Source organism: Hippoglossus stenolepis, chromosome 2, assembly GCF_022539355.2.
Source record: "Hippoglossus stenolepis isolate QCI-W04-F060 chromosome 2, HSTE1.2, whole genome shotgun sequence".
Classification (NCBI taxonomy): Eukaryota; Metazoa; Chordata; class Actinopteri; order Pleuronectiformes; family Pleuronectidae; genus Hippoglossus; species Hippoglossus stenolepis.
The window spans coordinates 16,715,235-16,737,036 of NC_061484.1; the positions used below are offsets into that span (position 1 = coordinate 16,715,235).

Genomic DNA, 21,802 nt, shown 5'->3' on the forward strand with positions numbered 1-21,802 from the left:
AAGTTTTAGAAGTCAGCATGGGGGATCCACATAGCCCGGCCAAACCATGTCATTTTGAAAGCATCACACCAGACATATTGCAGGATTCCTCACTATCCCACTCTGCAGAAGCTGAGACAGGACCCATACTTCCCTCTTAAAACACAGATGACCAGTCTTTTTTTATCAGGTCACCTCCCCGGACAACAAACAACTTAGATTAGATCAGGTCAACTCACAAATTTGCCATTTTAGTTTTGAGTTGAGTCACATTCCATCTGTACAGCAAAAATCTGGATTTCATCATGCTGTCTGGCTTGAGGAGGATTTCAATGAACACACCCATGTTAAGAGAGAATCAGTGAAACGAAGAACACTTAAATGGACAGACCCTGAATCACAATTTAAGGTAACAACCCACCCAAGATTTGATTTCCAAGAACATGCAAAGAAAAATCCACGAGCGAGGACGAGAGCAAAAGTTCCCTGGTGTCGGTAAGACAGCACAAGGTCTTGCTCAGCACTGATTGGTGTGGCTTTCAAAAGTAATGAATATGGCGATACTTATAGTGTGAATGTAGAACTTTCTTAAACCTTTTATTAATAGAGGCTTCACTGTCTTGCTGTGGCATGTATACATTAGAGTAAAATGGATGATCTTTCAGTGAAGCACAACTAATGGAAACTTCAGTGACCCAATCTTAAATAAAGCAAGCTTCTTGCCCGGCTATGGAATGTTCTCATATGCTGCGCAGATAGCCAGTTAACCAGTGTTCTTCGTGATGCCTTTAGAGCACTGCTCCAAGCAACGGGGGATTTCAATGCCTTGATTACATTTTCTCTATGTGCCATACATCTACTATAATTGCAATAAGTTATACGGTCCCATTTAGATCTGCAGCTAGAGGCATGCGCTGTCTGTTATGTTTCCTTTCTTGTTTGTAACACACAGGCTCCCACTGTTACAACAAACCTATAACCTGATCACACACATATTACTCCATAGGTGCCTGTAATGTTTTGCATGTCTGTAGCTAGACAATGTCTCCGACTGTTGGGTTTTACTGTCCGATGCATTTTTTGGCAGGAGACACAACACCAATGGTTGTTTGTGTTGATAATATTTTTGTGATGTTTTTTATTTTTTATTTTTTTGACAAAAGATATGGTCATCCATTTTTTGAACAATTTTACTGAAGAAATCAGAAAATCGACTCTAATAACAGAATTATTCACTTTTCTTTATAAGGGACAGGATGCAGCAGAACAGACAATAATAGTGTATGACAGTGACAAAACTTGAAAGATTTTATGGGAAATGCAGTGCTTCTTGCTCTTGCATTATAACAGGACAGCAACCATTTATTTGAAAGAATTGTAAAATAAGGCTTGTCCACTTTCCTGTGATGCCAAAATCCCGATTTCCACCTAATTCATTTGTATTCTGCTTTAATCATTATAAAATGATATTGCGTTGCCACTGATGCCCTCAGTGCAAATCTCCCAACATGTGACAGTATTATCATTAATCTTTAAAAAAAAATTTAAATGTTCTATCATCTTAATCAGTCATGAATGCATATTAAATTATGTGTGGGCAGTGGGCTACAAGTGAATTCCCTCATTGAGACACAATGAGGAAATTCTACATCTAAAACCAGAACTTGTCCTTGACAAGTGCATGTTTCATTTTAATCATTTCACATTATATCACCAAAATCACCAAATCATATTTGTTTATATTTGTCCCCACTCCATTGTATCATTTCTTGCAGGTATCAACAGCTTCTTTCAAGACCGATCTTTCAGAACAAGAAAAAAATGTTGATGTAGGACAGAGTCAGGTCTTTCCAACCGAGATGCCACCCTTGGCAAATGATTCAGACACACTTCCCACTCAAAAACTAGAATTGCATATTCCAAATACATTTGACCTATGTGAAATGAAATCTGAAATTACATTGACTGATCTAAGTAGCTCACCACAGGAAAAAGATGAACAGATGTCTTTCCCCACACAAAGTGAAGACTGTGGCTTGGCTGAACCAAGCTCAGTGACCCCAGACTCACTCTGTCTAATAGCCCAAGACAGTACACATGATAAAATCATCATGTCCTCAGAATCCACTCCAACACCACCAGGGTCTGGGTCCCCTCAGCTTGATCAGCTACTCTCAGATCTGGAGGAGATGAAATTGAAGTTTACTCCACTTCTGTCAGAATCCAGCGTTGAGAGTTTTGAAGATCTTTCACCTGAAGATCCTGCATGTCCTACAGATGATGATGATGATACCGTTAGAGGGATTTCTGTTATGCAGCTCACAAATGACAGTAATCACACAAATGTCAAAGAGACAGCACATTTCCAGACATCCACTCAAGATGAACCTGAATTAGTCCCAACTGCTCCCGATCAAACAAATACCTCTGAGACAAGTGTACCATCAAGTTTAGCTAGAGATACAGACAGTCCTGCATCCCCTACTGAGTCCCATTCAATCCCAGAATCTCCCCAAAGTGAAGCAACAGAACCATCAAGTTTTCCTTTGGACATATTCGAGTCCAACAAAGATGGTGAAAATTCTTCGGAGACATTTTCATCAGTGTCTTTGCCCAGAATAGCTTGTCTTTCTGACATACCTGAAAACAATCTGGCTGTTCTAGTTGAGCAATATTCTACAACTGAGATTATTCACGGAAAAGAACAGCATGAATCAACTACACCATATAATTTCTCATGGGATGTGACCGAAGAAGCATCAACACAGAGTATGTATCAACTTCCATATTCATGGGGGGTGACCTCTGTGGAAGCTGTTCAGACTGAAGACTTTTCCTCTCGGTCTCTTTCTGATTTGACACCTGAGACAGTTACGTGTGCAAGACATTTTAGCTTTGAGGAATCGATCCCATGCCCCTCTTCAAGGAACGTAGAGACATCTTCAGAAGAGGATAGTCCAAGGATCAGTGGACAGTATTTCGAAGAATCAGCAGTAGACTATGAATGTTTTGCCTCTCAACCCACTTCAGTGGAGCCTAAACAAGAGACGACTTCATCGAGTACTGATGAGGAATATATCATTACACCTCTATACTCAGAGACCACTTCTCCTGCAACCTTCAATACCTGCGTGCCTCCCAGATATGCAGACGTTGTGCAAGGTGGTGCAGACAGCTCTACCTTTGAATACTATGACCCGGAGCCATTCTTTGAGTGCAAACAAGCTACGTCGGATTTCTCAGAGACCGAGCCCGATGAACCTGAGTCAAGAACTAAGTCCAGTGAAGGGCTACCTCTGGATTTCGTCAGCCATTCCAGAGTGATAGAAAAGGTGAATCGAGGAGTGCTTTTATCCTCTGGAAGTGAAGATTATGAGGATGCTCCTTTTGTCCATGAGCCTCTTCATAGTGTACACGAAGAGAGTGAAGAATTAATACACTATTCAGAAGCATCCGATGACGAATTCACCCTATGTGAGGTTCCACGACCGCCCCCTGTCTGTGAAATTGGGGCATATGATGATACTGATAAATCTCTGACAAGGGTAAGACGTAATTTGGTAAACCGTCCCAGCCTGCAAGCTTTTCCCCGGAGCTGAGCTTATACAAATATAATATTTGCTGAAAAGAGAAATGACTGCTACCCCTCTGGCCACATGGATTGGACCTAAAACTCCCTATAACCCTTTTTATTTTTCAGATTTAACCTGTGCTTACTCAGCATGTCACTCTGCTTCTTGTAACCAGCTTTATCACTTAATCACTTACAGTAATAACCTAAGCTACAGCAATAATCGCATTCATTCTTTGCTTAAGTAAAAGCATGGTGTGTTTTGCAAATATTTTGCCAAGCTACAGACTGCCATGTTGTACTTTCCAATGTAAGACATTAAAAGTCATCGTAAGATTCTCAAACCCTATGGAAAGTGCACCATATCAGTCTGCTTCCTGCCCACTTTGCTGAAGACATAGCAATCGTACATTGTCATTCATTAAATGTTAACGGGTTTGTGTTGCTTGGTCAGGAGGTCACTGCACAGCTCGGATCAATGTCCGAAAGTTCAGACGATGAATTTTTGACCACCAGAGTAGTGCGAAGAAGAGTTTTCATACAGGTATCCGACTTAGCATGACTGGTGGTGTTTTCAATGAGCATGGACAGCGTGGCATCCAGAGTGCAACTTTAACCAAGCAAGGTCTTTATTGTCAAGTTCAGGAATTCACTGTCTAACATCCTTTCAAAATGGGGAAAGAAAATATGTGTGTGAAGATTTAGGATTTGAAAGACACCACTTGATTTGCATACATGGCTGGACCTGTTTTATGCTGCAGTTGTTTTATTTGACGACTTTTTTCTCCCCGAGAATGCAAGTTTGTCTCCTGTATCCCCAAAAGTCCCTGTTTTCTCACTGAGTTACATCCTAATATGCAAGTTTTGTGTCCTGTTTCTTCTGTAACATGCGTTGGCTTTGTATTTTTGAAGTGGAGAATTAAACAGGTTAACATTACACTGATCCGAGGTAGCATTGCTGATTGTTGTTTATCATGTTTTCCTCACAGGCTGATGAAATGCCTGACCTGCCCACTCAGTCAGTGACAGAGGAGCAGTACAAGGACGAACATGGGCACCTTGTTGTCAAAAAGGTAAAGCCTAATAAAGCAAATTTGTGATTGTGCAGCAATACCAAAGGCTCTTAGGTGCAACTCAGACAACACTGGTTTGCCTGTAAATACACAGACAATTACCTTTTCATGTGGTCTTCCTCAGGTAACCCGCAAAATTATCCGCAAATGTATTTCTGCCGATGGCGTGGAGCGTGAAGAGGTGACGTTGGAAGGATCTCCGCAGGCGTCCATCAGTGTAGCAGAGGGAGATGGTTACTCAAAAGTTGTGAAGCGGACGGTACTGAAGAGTGAAGGAGAACATACAGAGGTGTGTGTCCTGTATATTATGTGTGTTCTTTGTCATAGTCATCAAAATCTCTTTTAACAGAAAATATGAGACAAACCATTTATATCAGGAGTAGAAAACATCTGACAATTAAATAACAAATAACCTTTTTCCTCTGACCTAGGTAACCTTTGCTGAATTTGAGGGTTTCTCGGCATCAAGGCAGGAGTCAACCGAGGGTTGCAAGGTCAGTCTCGGGGAAAGAACAAAGGTGGTGGAGGGTGAAAGGACAATGACGCACCAGGGTGATCCATCTTTGGCATCTGACCTCCCCACGGCCCAAGATGACTTCCAACAGGTTTGTAACCTCGACATCATTATTCTATAACCTAGACTTTGCAGAATTTACAAGCCTCGCTGATATGCTGTATGTAATAGAGGTTTTATTAGTCGTGTATCACCTACAGTGCTTGTGCAAAAATCATTTCAGGGAAGGAACCAAATCTTTGTTTTTTGTTTTCACATCTAAATCATTTCAAATGAAGTGATGACTGTTTTCTCCCTTTAATGCCACCAGGCACTAGGCTATATAAGTGGTTTAAGCAGAACAGAGCTCCCTCATGTGGTAGAGAGAGAGACTGTCAAAGAAGATGGAACTGTGGTCAGGAGGTGTGTGAGTGCTGGAGCGCACCTCTTTGGTTGTGTGTGTGACTTCTTTGCTGTGGTTTTTTGAGGTTTTCTAATATTCAATCTACTAATACTGAATGAATATAGTACTAACCTACCAAAATATTGTTATCTCACTCTTTCGTGGAACAATTTTGCAGCTTGAATCCACAGGTGAAATAATCAAAAATACCTTTAAAAAATTATTGTGTAAACCATATGCTGTTGGCCAGTCATCAGATCTCCTCCCAGCTGAACACTTATGGAGCAACATGTCAGATAGCGCCCTCCACCATCATCAGAACCAATGAGCAAATATGTTTTCAAAGATTGGGTTCATCCCTCCGGTAGTTGTCCAGAAACATGGAAAATCTATGCTCAGGAGCCCCAGAGTTGCTTTGATAGTTCATGCTTATGCAACATCTAATACGCTTTATGTTTAGGATTTTTAATTTGTTCTCGTTTTCACTTGATGGCAGTTATATGTAGTTCCTGTGAATGTACCACAGTGCAGAAAATACACTTCGTCCAATGCCTCTTTTGAAGTGTTTTTAACATAATTTTTTGATTTCTGGAGTTGGACCTGAACTGCATGCTGGATTAACAAAGCATAATATAAATTGTGGGTGTTGTGTTTCTCTCTCATAAAATATCTTACAACTTAAGAAATGCCTGTGCCTTTCCAGATAAGTACAGGTGCACTTCTGTTGTGGTTGAAGTGTCTTCATCTGTTTGTTCCCACTCCCTCTTTCCTCCATCTTTAGGGCTCACATGCGTAAAGGTCGCACCCTCAGACGGACGGTGGTGAAGAGAGCTGGGCGGCGCAAACAGGTCCTGCTCGAGCAAGTGGACAATCCCAGGAAAGGGTCCAAACTATGCGAGCTCCAGCAGCATCTCCACCAGCTCTTTCATCATTTCCACGACGAAGACGAGGAGGACACTGATGACGATGAAGAGGAGGAGGAGGAGGAGGAAGAATAGAGGAATGTGTAATACTCCCCCTTCCCCATGACTTCCTGGCTGTGTCAATGCTAAAGCACCACCCCCCTTAATCCTATGCATTAGCCAACTGTAATCCCAGTGTGCACCATTGGCACCTCAAAGCTACCACAGTCTTCCCACTGAAGTCCTGGAAGAAGACGTCCTGATCCTGATTCAGTTTTCTTCCCTGGCTGGTGTCACGTTATTCATGATTTTTCTTTCATGTTCTGATGTTGTTTTTCGCCTTTTTGTGACCAAAGAAATCCTTTATGTTTTTTTTCCCCCCGATTTATTTTACTTTCCTCGTTAGAATTGTCTCTGAAATTATTGTTTTGATTCTGTGGTAGAGCAACAAAAAAAAAAAAACGAAAACGGTCAAATATATCTCACATCTACTAACTCACGAAGGTGAAGAACACTTTTCCTGCTAAATACTGCTACTGCTCTCGGTGCTCGGACTGAAAGACGATATTTCACACAGCACTGCCTCTCACAACCAGAGTTTCTCAGATATTCCTAACTGAAAAAAATATATATATTTCACTCACTTTACTAGCTGTACCTTTGAGTCAGGTGGTATCAACACTGAATTTAACTGCTGCTGCTGCTGCTGCTGCTGTGTTTTGTGTCGGCTATGTGTAATCTGTCTTTGGGAATTATATATTATCTATAATCTAGACATTACCGACATCTGTAGCCTAGGAATTAATAATCACTCATGTGAAGTAGAGCAGGCATGACTCATCAACATCTGTCATTATGATCCTAGCTTTGACTGCTTGTAATTCTATGGATGGCCCTTTCTGCTTCTCTCTTCCTTCTGTGTGTGTCTTATTTTCTGTGTTACTATGTGTAATTCATTTTTTTTTTTGACAGGGTGGGGATTGGATCTTGACTCATATCGTTTTGCTGGTGAAAGTGTGAGTGAGGACGTACCGTAGCTCCTGTATTTTTTGAGTTTGTCCATGCATGTGTTGAGTTAAATATTATTTGAGTTTATTTTTTAAGCTTACGAGTTAATATAGTTTAATCTTATAGTTTGACAGCCAATTAGAAGCTTCTTTTTACAGGGAGGTACCACAGAATTTGCCGCAGGTAAATAAGAAAGTGGTTTTAGAGTCTGATACAACACATGCACTAATGTGTTTCTGCTTTTATGTTTGATTTTATCTTTTGAACTAGAAAGTGTTGGACCAGGCGTTAGGCAGTTGTGTGCGCGCGTGTGTGTTTGTGTATGCGTGTGTATGTGAGAATGAGTGTGAGTAAACGGGTTTTGCTAGTTTCAGCAAAGAAAAAAAAAAAAAAGTTTATTTTCCACAAACCGCATTTGCACTCCTGAATGTCGGGAGGAGACACCTCCTTGCTTTTTGTGCACAGGATATGAGGTGCAGTATATCGTAGCCACAGGGATAGTCTCCGACAGATGATGATACCGCAGACTTACACGTAATGAGGCAGGTTGAGAGCTTAAATCTATCATTATTCACAGCTCTGAGTATCGCTACTGTATGTATCTACATGTAATGTATTTATTTCACTATCACTGTTTACTTTGTGATTTAGAAACATGTAAAATGCAAACTAGTGGAAGTTCACTGTGACAGGTATGCTTTTAATTTGAAGAATCAGCATCCCTTTTCTGTGATGATGACAGTTATAGACATATACAATGCATATAAATATCTATAAGGGCATGTATTACTGTATCAAAATTCAAAAAGACAAAAACAAAACGGCTGCAGTGTCTATGGCTGATAGAGAATAAAAGTCTACAAATGTATTGTGGTGTGTTTGGTGGATTTATCTGTGTAGGCTACAATTATCTTTTCCTTTGCTAAAAAACATATGCTGACTGTGCACTGCACATAACTACTCTGGCAAAACTTTTTACAAACATAAAACACACAGTATGTGTATAGCATTACCCATAACAAGACTCAGATCAGTCGCTTACCAAGAAATGTGTCTCAGACCGAAGAAAGAAGCAGTTGACATGTCAGTTGACAGTAGACATGTCATCCATGCACAGACCTGTCTTCTACATGTTGGATGAGTTGTGTCCAACCCTTTAAATGACCTGCTTTTATATATGTAACAATGTGTAAATGTCCACACGTTACCTGGTTGCAACCACAAACCTTCAACAAGTCAGGCGATGGCATAGGAGCTAATGTGATACGATGAGGTCTTAAATGTCAAAACTGTCTGTTCAACAGTGGTTTGGGTAAGAGACATCCTCAAGGGAATTATTTAGGACTGAACCTCTCTGTACCAGCAGGGGGGAGTAAAAGCATACTTTTGTGCTTCGGGATAAGCCCGTCCTAGGTCACACACTGTCCACAAGGTGTCACCAGTAAATCAGAAAATAATCAAACGAGAGGATCAACAGATATAACGATGATCCAGCGCTTGTTCTTGACTCTTGAAATGTGTTTGTTTAGCTGAAGGGTTTCTGTGTTTATTATAGAGATTATAATTATTGTAATGACTGAAATGACAAACTGCCCATTTTACTCTATAACAGGTCCAAAAGATGGTTTAAAGTCATTTAATGAAACTTAAAATGGTCTAAATTGCCTGACAGCACCAATATATTCCTTTTGGACTAATGGATAAATGTTACCATGTATGTATATGCAAAGAGTTTATTGTTCGGAGTCCTATTAAATCACAAATGAATGATTTTTGTTTTCAAATCGTTAACTTCAAGTCGACACATACAACAGAGCAGACGATCAACAACACAAAACCAGTAAAAAACTTGTTCATCATCACACCTTTTAGCTGATTTATTTATTTCATAAACATGTTAAGCCAACCATTGCCGTGCTGGCAACAGGTACACACCATATAAGGAGCGGTGCATTGCACTGACATCATACTTTTCGTCAAAAGAAATGTTTTATCACATTTTTCCCCTTAAAAAAAAAAGAATAGACAAACCAATTGAAAAGAGCAAACAGTAAGGATGACAAAGACAAGGCGTTGTCCTGCAGCGGCGAGGGGACCACTGGCTCGTCTAAGCACTGATCGTCGAGGAAGACTTCCCAACAGTCTCATCTGAGTCCTCTCCTTCGCCGTCCTCTCAGCATGCGCTCTGTATGACCACGCTCGCAGACCTGCTGAGCCAACCGTCAGGCTGACGCTTCCACTGACTGAAGGTAGAGACTGTAGTGCCTTTGCTCAGTCTTCATCATCTCCCCCCTTCTCTGTGCAACTGGCAAAGTAACACACTGGAAATGACGAGAATAAAATGACAACAGAAACCCTACATACAGTCATACAATACGGTCACAAACATTATGAAAAATGGGCTCGTTTTCTTCTAATTTTTATACAAAATATAAGGGATGCTTCTGCAACCAGGAGTTTGGTTTTTCCTCCTCTTGAGATATGAGGCTTTGATATTTACGCTGGATGTCAACTGTTACTGTGTTGTTACAGCAGTTCCATGATATTGGAGGACATCAGAAACATTTGGGACAAGAACTAATGCACAACATTAACAAATGCAAACAAACAAGTCAGTGATTCACAGATCGAACAGAAGATATTATAGTATCATATGCTCTTACTCACAATATCCCCCCCATGCACTACACAATAGTCTTGGATTTTTCATATATTACATATATGCTACATTCTCTTATTTCTTATTTCACTGATATAAAGGCAAACATACCTCAATGCAAAGTGGAAGCTGCTCTGCTTTTCTTTACATTTAAATTAGTATTATAGGTTGAAATCTGACAATTCAAACAGTATGACTTAGCTCATAGCAAACATAAATGTAGCCCATAAACTGGATTTTACATAAACTCTTAATTCCTCTGATAGCAAGAATAGCAATTTTCAATCTTTGTTTTTGTTTTTAATCAACAATCACAATGTATATACATCACCAGAACTAAAGCAAGCTCAATTTTAACATTCTGATCTTCCAACTGATTCTTTTTTTTTGTATTGCACACACATAAATACACGTAAAAATACAAGAACTAATTTTTGGGAGAGGTTACAGTAGTAGATTTTTAAACATCTCTATTTCATATTTAAAATGCATACCAAAACATCTTAAAAAACAAACAAACAAATGTTTTCAATATGCTTGTTTCATAATGTCCAAATACAGTGTGCCGCCACCGGGTGGTGGTTTCGAATGATGTCCATTAATAAAATGCCATAACAGTAAAATGTATTAATACTTAGTGTCCTGTGCGATGTTATATCCTTATAGGAGGGTCAAAAGGTCAGAGTGCAGTCATGGGTTGGTTGTCACTGCCCGGCTTGATTTGCTGATGGGTTATTTTAATTTTATTTTTTTGGACCAAATGTTGATATTCCATTAACTGCAAGAAAAGGGAGAGAAAATAAACGTGAATCTATACAGAGAGATTACACAGAGCAATGGAAATGATTATCCTGTCGGTCAAAAACTGACTGACAGCAGACATTGGGACACAACAGTAGAGGACAGATGTGATTATTAACATCAAGAGGCCCTGATACAAAACCACCGTGCATGTTACTGAAAATGCCTCATGCACGCCGATGGCACAACCCACACATTGTCTTTTCAGGAAGTGTGTATCGGCTGCTGATTTACTGACATCTCGCTTCCTCTCCTTTCACTTTCATTGAACTTGTGAAAGTAGGACATCAGCATTTAGGATTTTATTTGTTTGTGAAATAATTGTCAGCATGACGTCATCCAGCATTTACCTGGGCAAGGTCTACTTCTATTTTAAGGACAAGGAAGTGTATGGCTCATAAATGGAGACAAGTCCAGTGTCCGTTATAAAAAAGACCTGTTCATCCTGCTTGTTGTGATTCATTGAAGACGGAATTTTTTCACTGATGACTATCGGTCCTCTGAATTAAGTCTACTCCACCTTGGAAAAAGAATGTTCAACTGACAAACTTCTCCAAAGTTTAGCAACCATAACTATACCAAGCCCTGCAGGGTGGGGTCCTTTATGGTTTTAGATATCAAGTCCATAATTAAGACAACTTTCCAAGTTCTTGTTTTAAGATGTGTCAGTGGAAAACATTAAAAAGGGCCTTTTTATATTTTTATTCACTTGTCTACCTCATTCTGACTTGTCTGCTTCTGTAACAGGTGAATTTCCCCGGTGTGTGGATCGATGAAGTTTAATCTTATCATATCTTAAATAAAGATGGAGGACATGGTAGCTGCCCAAAAGTGAGCCCTAATCATCTTGATCGCCCTCTTGTGGTTGACTGCAATTTAGGTAATTAACCCCACCTCTTCCGTCAAGGTCAAATGTCACGCCAAATAACGTTTTCTCAAAGATTATTTTATTTTAGGTAGTTCTTACTACACTGATGTTTGTTCAAGTGTTCCTTTTTCAGGTAAGTTTGGTTTTAATATATTGACGCTATAAGAGAGGGATCAAACATCAGGATTGACTAGGCCTCGATACTGCAGCTCCACACCACAATCACTACTAGGAAGTGGAAACAATCTGTCGTCCATCTGTATTTGTATAAGCCCTTACGTACCACTTAGTTGGTCTACAACAAAGAGTACAGCTGAAAGCAGTAGCTCATTTCATTATAGTTGAAGTCATTAATGATGCACTGACCCTGGAATGCACTTTAAATGTGTCATCCTGCTATGTCACTGTAACACTGCCGTCAGCTGAAATGACTTTGAGCTGCTGCGTGTTTCTTACTGTCTCTTACTGGGAAGGGATGCTGGGGGAGCCAGAGCGGTGGAAGTGGATGTTCTGCCACTTGCCGTCGCGGCGATGCCACACACGGGTCTCCTCAGACTGCATGGTGCGGGGCATGCCGCTGGCGTCCATGTACTGGGTCAGTCGGATGTAGGCGATACACGCTGCGTTCTCCCCGATTAGGTGCACATGTGGGTTCAAGAGGATGGTGTGCACGGGCTTATTCCCTTTGGACAGGGCTGCAAACGAGACACCGATTAAACGGAGGTAAAACAAATACAGCTGCATGTTTGTGCAAAAACAAAACACAGATGGTACTTATGAAGATCTACTTACTGATATGCAAACAAAAGGAGCTAAAGTCTCCAGTATGTTGCTGTTGGGTAGTGGACAAGCGCAGGCTCGCCAAGTGATTGAGGTTTCTGGGACATATCTGGTTTATTTGAACTATTTTTAATCGGGACCGAGGACATTCTGCCATTTATAGCAGCCATTATTCATTAGTGATTTTCTGCTCTAGGGTTGGTCCACAGTCACAGCCGTGCCCTTGGAGTGCACCAGCAAACACGAGCTGTAAACTGATACGGTTGACTATTGATATAGAACAAACAATCTAGCCCCTGCACGGCAATGAATAATTTACACTCTCTTTCATGCAAACATGCTCAATACCCCTTTTGTTTGGGACCTTGTTTTAAAAACATTGAGATCTATAGACTATATTGTTTTTCTATCATTGTTATCCTTGCAATTAAGAATGCAGAATGTTGTCACTCTCTGTGCATCGTAGGTTTGTCTAACTCTACCTCACCTGTCCACTAGTAAAGAATATGTCCACAAAGATATTCCAGTTACACTGTTACTATATGTTGTTCAATATCTGCCTGCACATTATGTTGTGGGTCAAAAATCTCACTAAACAAATTGAGTGCTATTACTACGCATGCTGGTTTCTGTAACTAAACTTCATTTTGTCATGTTTTTCAGTGACCAGGCCACCGCCTATTTTCCAGTAAGTTACAGTGAAGAAACCAGTTCTCTCCACTGAGGATCACACAGGAAGTTTCCCCAACAACTCATGACTCAGAAAAGTCTGAACAGTTTGCCAAAGAAAGCCAGTTAAGTTGGTAAATCTGTTCTTTAGAAAAATGTTTGCAGCATATGTGGGAAACATCAAGTTGAATTGAATAAACAAAACCCAACCTCTAAATCTTGTTTGGGACCCACAGCTGTTACAACACATGAATCACATATCATACACTGTGATAAATTACTTCTAAACTCAATGCTTCTACTGGACTTCTACTTTGCCATTTAGTTAATCTGTTTTGCAGAGTGTGATCTGCTGTCCTGATGATGCTACTAAACGTTTTCGAGATTGATTCTTTTTGGATTCACCATTCTCAAAGTAAAAGCGATGGAAGTCATGTCCCTCCACCAGGTTGCCCAAGGCCTCGGGTTCAAAGGAAGTCAGTCCAGGATCACATATCTTCCTGTAAAACCCAGAGAAAGAAAACAGAATCAGCAAAGGAAGTAAGAGAATCAGTATTCAGGTAGATGCAATACTGTATAAATCCAGAATAAAAGAAAAATGAACTTACGCGTAGGCCTCAAAGTCTCCGTTGTTGATAGACTCAATCAGCTGCTCAGTGACTTTGATAATTTCCTGTTTGCGAGCTACAAAACAAGATCACCCAACATCAACAACTACACAAATGGATGTGAATCATTTGCTAAGTGTTACTGTATTTCAGGCAAATGTATGTTCGAGTTCGGAGAACGACAATCTGATGGGATCTAGTCTACGATTTAGCAGGATTTCGGAGTTATTAGAAATGGAAGGCGCTCCAAAAAAGTATTTCAAAGCTTTTTTTATGCATGTCTGTGTAACATAAGAACAAGAAAGCCTTCCATGACTAATAGTGAGATCAGGCAGGAAAATGCAGGATGACACGATTTCTTTCACCCAAAAAAAGCTCAAAAGAAACAAAGACAAATCGATGCAAAGTATTCTCTACAAAACCAGTTTGAACTATGTAATGGTGACAGTTACCTTTATTGTTATTGGTGCAGGCTGGGGGATGTTAAGAAAATAACTTAATTTGTGCAACAAAAATACATTAAATAATTAAAGATACTATATATCAAAAACAAAAACTCCAATGCTGAGTGTGTATGTGACTCAGCCTCTTATTGTGTGAGTCAGGGTTAAGGTAACAAAAGAACTGAAGGTGAAGGGAGGAGTGGGAAGACACAACCTGAGAACTTCTATTCAAATACAGAGGAGGAAATAGGAGCAGGTAATTTACGAGTCTGAGAAGTAGTCAGTGCAACAAAAGGAGGCAATCATTTGAAAACAATAGTAGAACAGGATTTGAGGCACATCACAGTTTTTCTCCAGTGACAACTGACTAAGACTTGGCACCTCTCTCACGCTGGAGGGACTTACTCTGAAGTGAGGAGGTGGGAGTCTGTCTTGAGTCAGACATCTGTGAGGAGCGGCTCTTAGAGCTCAAAAGACCACTCACTAAGCTGCCCAGACGAAGAGCTGTCAAGTGTGTGTGCGTGTGTTTGTTTGTCGGGTGGGGGGGTGTCACAGAAATTCGGGTTGATTCAAGGCATTCATGTGTATGTATGTGCAAAGGCAGGATAGGGGAAATTGTTGTTTTCGCACCAAACATAAAAAGGGAGGAAAGAAAACAGAAAAGAGAGATTTAGTAAAACTGAAAAAACCAGATGGGTGTGTAAGACAAAAAAGGGGGAACAGCAAGCAGCATCAACCTCGGGAGATAAAACGGGAGAAACTTGAGGATGTGAGGGAGGACGGGACAAAAAAAGAAGAGGGCGGACTGCGTTCTGCGAGAAGAGCTGACAGCCAGAGGGAGGCTGCGGTACTTAATTAGCTGTGTATTTTAACTGCGTTTAAAAAGCAGGGTGAAGAAAAACAAAGGGACCGGTCTGATTGGACATGGTGAGGACTGACTGGTGGAAACGCAACATGTAGGGGAGAACTGTAAATGTGAGAGGGGGACACAAGTTTTCCTACCTTTTACATCTTCATCCTCTATGGTGGTGTTGGCACTCTCAACGGACTCCTGAAGACAACATGCATATGTTAGTCATTTGTATTTGTGTATTTAGATCATTCATCCAATATCTGAACGAGTGCGAACAAACACCATGGCCCTGTTTACCGTATATAGGTCATCATGATGTATCACAGTTTATGTTTGAATTATCAGTCAGAGCTGAAAGTTTCTGATAAAAATTCTCTTTTGCAAAGTCATATTTTGCAATACTGATAGAGCTCGGCCATGGGATGTTGCAATCACATGGTCAGGGTCATGAAGCCCCTCTAGACCATCAGATGAACAGGATATTAATGTTTTATTACACTAAAGATAAGAGCTCTCATTGGTGGAGGGGGATTCTGCCGAGGAGGTTATGTTTTCACTCCTGTATGTTGTAAGTTTGTAAGATTGCACAAAAGCTCCTGGACGTATTACCACAGAACTTGGTGGAAGGATGCCGCCCAGGTCAAGAAAGGACCCAGGAATTATTTGTCACTTTCTCTAACATTGCAAAAGAGGAGTGTTTCCTTTTTACATTGTCATTGATTTGGCAGAAAATAAATTGTGGATCTTGATGAAAAAATGAGACACGTTCAGCTGACTGATATTTAGAGTCTGTGCACAGCTTTGATAGTAATTAATGCAGGTCACTATAACAAAAATGAATGTTAGTTTGTTGTGGTTTGTTGTAATACCTTGTTTCCATCCACAGGGTTGTGAATGACAGTTGTCTGTGGTTCCTAAAGAGAAGAAGTAAAAAACAGGAACATTATTTTTTAAGGGGAAATGAAACCGGTGGGGCTTTTGTGTATTCTCAGTATTTGAAGAAAGTGATGCACCACTTATTTTGACATAGACTTGTAAGTAACACTGGTATAACTATTAGAAATACTCTAATCATAAAATAATTGAAACATGGTGGTACAACCCTTAAGTTATTTATCTGAATAGTATAAATCTATCTATCTATCTATCTATCTATCTATCTATCTATCTATCTATCTATCTATCTATCTATCTATCTATCTACCTGAATGATATATGTATCTATTCATTAATCTATTGTAAGGTGATCTGATATAAACTACAAACTAAATCCTTCTTCATCTGCCTGCACCAACTTTTTATTCCCTCTTCATACTTTTATCTTCCCTCTTTTTTTTCTTTCTCTGCTTTTCTCTCTTCAGCCTCGCCAGTGTCCTGCCTTAGTAATCAGATGTCTGGGCTTTTGTGGAATCGATCCTGATGACCAGCTCTTCTAATCACTCAGCCAGATTACACTAGATTATAGCATCAGCACTCTGCATGTCTGTGTGTGCGTATGTGTGTGTGGGGGGGGGTTTTACAGTATGTGTTTGTGTGTGTGTGAGAATGGAAAGTGAAAGGAGGATAGAGAAAGATGGCATGTGCCTGTGCTCATGCATAATCATCTTGCCAGCAAATGGGGAGGCGGAAAGCCTCTGAAATCATGCAGCGCAGCAGTCATGTGGCCTGACGTCGGCAGCCAGCAGTCATCAGACAACACGTGCAAGCCAGTGAGTGAAGGCCAAGCCACAACCACAAAAAACAAAGTAGCAGACAAGCTTCGTCTCTCCAGTCATGCACTGACAGCAAACTCTTAATAACACATCATTCATGCTCGGACTCGTGTCAAGGAATTTTATAGTTTCACAATCAAAAAAAACATTTAATGACGTGGGAGGAGCTCATGCACGGTGTAGGTGTGTGAAGAGACAGGAGGGATTCTTGCAGAGGAGAAGGGGGACGGGGAGCGGGGTCGGGGTGAGGTAGGGGTCGATCCAGGCCCACACTACTCCACGCTACAAATCCAAACTTACTCATCATTCCTATCATTTCAAATCCTGCATTAACATTATAAAGGTCGAGCATATCCAAAGTGTGCCCCATGCAGGCTATGCTAATTCAGATGAATGAAAGAACACATCAATCTGAATTATGAATATGTTAACTCTCATAGTATCAAATACCGACACATGCTGCGCACTCACAAAAGCTTTTAGACAATATTTCATTCAGGGATAGCCTTAAGTTGAGTTTGACATTTCACCCATTATGTGTTTTTTTTTCTTCCTTTTATATTCTTATACACCTGATTAGAGTCATAACAAGCAAATTGGGATCAAACAGGACCTGGTCTGAGCGCCTGTGAAAGGGTGAACCTGTACCTCCTCCACAGTGGGGGGTGAGGTTTGGAGGATGTGTTGCAGATGAAGGTGCGACTGTAGGCGAGGGTGTGTGTGTGTGTATACCAGTGCAGGGGCAGGGTCTTTAGGACTGGTCACTGTGTTGGCTTTGTTGTTGACCTGCGGGGGGCAGTGTAGAGGGGTAGATGACTCACACACACTTCTCAGACCTGAACCCCCCCCCCCTACACACGATCCGGCTGTGGTCCATTCCAAAGGATATCATCCCAACTCATCCTTCCCAAAGATCTAATGATACCGAGTGTTACGCTATTACCAACCAGGACGTGTTGGTTAATTGTGTGTATTTTATAAAACACACTCAGACCCTGTTTATACTTGTTATTAACATGTATCTTGGGTGATCCGAACACAAATCAGCATTTGCACCTGCTTCATGTGCCTCCAAAGCTCCCAGATGACCACATCTTTTTGTTTCCTATTACATCTACTGTTACATTTTTGTTTCAGATCACAATGTGTCTTGGTGGTCTTTTATAATTTTTAGCAGAATTCAGCACGGTCGATTTATGCTGCAATCCACAAAGACACAAGTTCAGGGATAAAAAGGTTATTGTGCTACCCTGAATAGTAATTTGAGGAAAAGCTTTTTATGCTTTTTATAGGTTAAAAATGCTGATTAAATGATTAACTGCTAGTTTTAAGAGGATATAAAACAGGCTGTTAGTAACCATGGGGGAGTACAGCAATCTAAACTAATTTTTGACCATCCTCTCTGTCAGATAATTTAGGAACAAGTCAGAAAACATTTATTTAATATCCAATCAATAATAAAGTAGGAAGTCTTTCCAAAACATTATTTTGTCATCCATTCATATTAAAGTAGATTTGTACTAATACAATCATTTATAAATAAAAATATAAATATAACAGTTGAATAATTTTGGGCAAGGCACACAGCTAAGTTTTCAGTTTACCTAATACAAATTAATAAAAGGAAATCCAAAAAGGTAATAACTGATGTATAATATCAAATAATATAATGTAATATCGATGGCATCTTCTATATTCAGCATATTTTTTGCATATTCACAAAATATGGCATTTAGACATATCTTCCCACCATAGCCGTGCCCTTTCATTTTCATTAATCCCCATGATATCTATTTTGTTTTGATTTTCACTTCCCCTTAGTCATGTGACCCCGTTCAAACTCCCTGGACGGAATCATGCAGCGTGAAAAACTGTGTGTCTGAGTTCAACCCACACACAGCAACACTGATTCAAACAACGTATGTCGTGGTCCAATTGCCAACTTCAGTGTAAACCAGGAACACAGAATTAATCACAAGACTCTCGACACACTGCATCAAGTGCTAATTTCAGATGGGAGCCTTTAACACAGAGAGATAATGACAGAGCACAACAGTCTTCCAGAAATATAGTAGCTTGCATATAATCAATGTCTTAAGCCACAAAACACTTGTTAGATAAAGCTGAGGAAATAACCATCACTGCTTGGAGTTACTGTCCCTGAATGATGACGTTATTCAGTGCACACTCCAACAGACTAATGCAAGAAACAAAGCATTTTCTTCACTGTGCAAAGCCACTCACCTTAACGCCGTCTGTTTTCTTGTTGAGCAAACTCTTGGCTGCTGTGGACGCAAAGAAAGAGACAACACTTCAGCATACTTCAGCAGAGTTGACAAACTGAGTCCTGAGGCCTGAGGCTTCACTAACATGCAGCAAGCATCTCGATCAACTGTGCTTATCCTCAAACTCCAGGTGCAAAATCCGACCGCAAGGTCCATGATGCAACAGATGCTCTCAACGGCATCACCGTCTATGCAAAGTTGTTGATAATGACCATTTATTCACATTCACAGGGGGCTGAGGGGAGGGGTGTATTTAGCAGGCGATGAAAGGGAAAGTCTTTCTTTATCCAGAAAACTCACACACAGCATTCTTAAATGAACAGATGCACGCACACACACATGCACTTAACCACTAGCGCCCACACATACAACCCCACCATTCATCTCCAGCTTTGTTTCTGAGAATCCAAACATTAGGTTGCATTTCAAAATACATGCTGCATCTGTGTCTAAATTTAATTCTGCTCTCATATTGGTGCTTTTGCAAGTGTAAGCTTCAATGTCGCTCATTTTCAGAAACCAATCACCTCAACTTCATGCATATAAGACTGGCCATCAGAAGAAAGACAGATACAACGTATTGGTTGGGCCCAAACACACATACAGTATTTCCCTGCCATCCCCAAAAGTCTTACCTCAAATGGATACCACATTCCAAACAAAAGAAGGAAAGAAAATTGAAAAAAGGAAGAAAATAATGAATAAAAAGAGACACAAACTCACTAATGCACTGAACTGTAGAATGAAGGGAGAAGGCCCCGAGAAATTACAGATAGGTCAAAGGAAATACATGCAAAAAAGTATGACAGAGGTAGAGCGACAGAGCAACAGCTGAAGACAGATAAAGAGGATGACTCTGTTTTACCAAAGTCATAGTTGTGCCAAGATCGTCTTTGTTTTACAGAAAAATAGATCGAAGGTGCTGCAGCATTGTTAAAGTTAAAGGTAAAGATTAACTGCACATTTTACTGAGTAGCGCCTGTAGTGTGTTGCATCGAGACTAGAAGATGGAGCAGCTAAACAAACCACCCCCAATGGAGCATTTCCAGCCACCTGCTTTTTAAGATGAATGTTTTCAGTTATGTTTGGTGAAACCAGTTCTTGGACACTACACTGAGAGAGACATACCTGAGAAGTTTCTTGTGACCAGCAAAGTGGTCAGTATGGCTCCCTGCAGTGATAGAAGAGAAGGAGAGAAGAGGAGGGTGATGATGATGGAAGGAAGGAGGGAAGGAAGGAAGAAAGGAAAGAGAGGAAAGTAATGGTGATGCAAGGAAGGAGGGAGGGAAGGAAGAAAGCAAGGAAGAAAGGAAGGAAAAGGAAGATCCATTATCAGGTCACAGCATGAAAGTGGAGCAGAGCAAAACAGGAACTTGAAGGTTTTAGAGAGCAACTCATCATTTTTAAGTTAACGTTAAGGGGGGAGAGAGAAAGAGAGAGGGGGGGCACATAAATAGAAAACCGGAAGGATTGCCAGAAGTCTCACCTTGAGTTTCCTCCTGGCGTTGAATTTCTTCAGGCACTCCACAGTCTCCTGCCTGTGCATCATGGAGGCCACAGTGGACCGTTGCTGCAGGGACAAAATGAAGGGATTTGAGGATTAGGGAGGAATTGGAGACAATGGATGGCAGGAACGTGTGGACGTGCATATGTGATCATGTACGTCAGATAATAAAACATTTAAGCAGTGTGTCCACAATGGTGGTTAACTATTATTAGTGTATAGATCTTTATTTGTGTATCTGAATCTGTGTGTGAGTTTCTGCATTACTGTTAGGGTGTATATGTGCCAGAAAATATGTGAAACCAACAATAAAGATTTTGATTGGCGCTGGATCAATGAAATATCACAGAGGTTTGAAAAGAGGAGAAGATCCGCTCATTTAAAAGGTCCAAATAAAGGATTGTATTTGGCGCGGTGACATTTCCGAGTCGCCATTTTATATACAATCCCCGTTAATGAACATATGTGATGTGTCCTAAGAATTAACAGGTATAAGAAATACACATCATAGTTAGTAAGTATCATATTACAAAGAATAGTGTTGCATCTACAAAAAGTACATAACAAAAACCCATTATACATGAATAATAGTTTCTAATCCTCCACAAAAGGCTCCATCTCATTATCTGTTAATATAGGAAAATGTTAGGGTATGTATGTGAAAGGGTGTATATGTGAAAGGGTGTGTGTGTGAAAAAGGGTGTGTGTGTGAAAAGATGTGTATGCGCCACATACGCAGATCCAAGGGTGTTTGAGAGCCTCCGCAGAAGTGATGCGTTTACTGGGATTGATAGTTAACATCTTGTTGATCAGATCTTTGGCCTCAGGAGTAACAGTGTCCCACTCTGGGGATGGGAACTGTAAAAATGAAATAACACAGAGTATCAAAACTCATTACTACAGTCAAAATATAGATATACACAAAATATATATTCATCTGATATTTTATTAATATTTGAGTCTAAGGAAAGAAAATACTATCAACCATTATCGGAAGGAAAGAGACAAAGTAAACCTGTGTGTACGACTGACTGTGTGCATTAGGGCTATGTCTGTAGGTCTGAATTCAAAATTCAAAATGATCTTGTAAAGTATAAGTAAAACTGTACTGTACTTGTACTGCAGTTGGTAAAGTGTACAGAAATACTGTTTGTTTCCCTATCACTAAACTTCACTAATGCAAACTAGAGA

The 21,802-nt window shown here is 40.3% G+C and overlaps 2 protein-coding genes across 17 annotated transcripts in view; one reads left to right on the top strand and one right to left on the bottom strand.

Moving 5' to 3' along the window:
- Positions 1-8,297, top strand: part of ank2a (ankyrin 2a, neuronal) — a 75,900-nt gene extending 67,603 nt beyond the window's left edge. Inside the window, exons 46-50 of the mRNA XM_047342100.1 lie at positions 4,540-4,623; positions 4,748-4,912; positions 5,055-5,228; positions 5,448-5,539; positions 6,301-8,297. Of these exons, the coding sequence (XP_047198056.1) occupies positions 4,540-4,623; positions 4,748-4,912; positions 5,055-5,228; positions 5,448-5,539; positions 6,301-6,517 (732 nt within the window). The 3' untranslated portion in view covers positions 6,518-8,297. The remainder of the gene's footprint in view (positions 1-4,539; positions 4,624-4,747; positions 4,913-5,054; positions 5,229-5,447; positions 5,540-6,300) is intronic.
- Positions 8,298-9,287: 990 nt separating this feature from the next.
- The window catches only part of camk2d2 (calcium/calmodulin-dependent protein kinase (CaM kinase) II delta 2), a 39,044-nt gene continuing 26,529 nt past the window's right edge, over positions 9,288-21,802 (bottom strand). The window contains exons 10-22 of one of the 16 annotated variants that reach the window (XM_035167289.2): positions 21,347-21,469; positions 20,594-20,677; positions 20,236-20,278; positions 19,067-19,104; positions 17,555-17,608; positions 15,980-16,024; positions 15,260-15,308; positions 14,663-14,761; positions 14,267-14,287; positions 13,815-13,890; positions 13,612-13,706; positions 12,224-12,452; positions 9,288-10,866 (exon numbers count right to left, since the gene is read on the bottom strand). In XM_035167289.2, coding sequence (XP_035023180.1) covers positions 10,863-10,866; positions 12,224-12,452; positions 13,612-13,706; positions 13,815-13,890; positions 14,267-14,287; positions 14,663-14,761; positions 15,260-15,308; positions 15,980-16,024; positions 17,555-17,608; positions 19,067-19,104; positions 20,236-20,278; positions 20,594-20,677; positions 21,347-21,469 — 960 coding nt within the window. In that variant the 3' untranslated portion in view covers positions 9,288-10,862. Of the gene's footprint in view, positions 10,867-12,213; positions 12,453-13,611; positions 13,707-13,814; positions 13,891-14,266; positions 14,288-14,662; positions 14,762-15,259; positions 15,309-15,979; positions 16,025-17,554; positions 17,609-19,066; positions 19,108-20,235; positions 20,279-20,593; positions 20,678-21,346; positions 21,470-21,802 lie in introns of all 16 variants that reach the window. The other 15 variants (XM_035167272.2, XM_035167282.2, XM_035167317.2 and 12 more) reach the window with 15 other exon arrangements.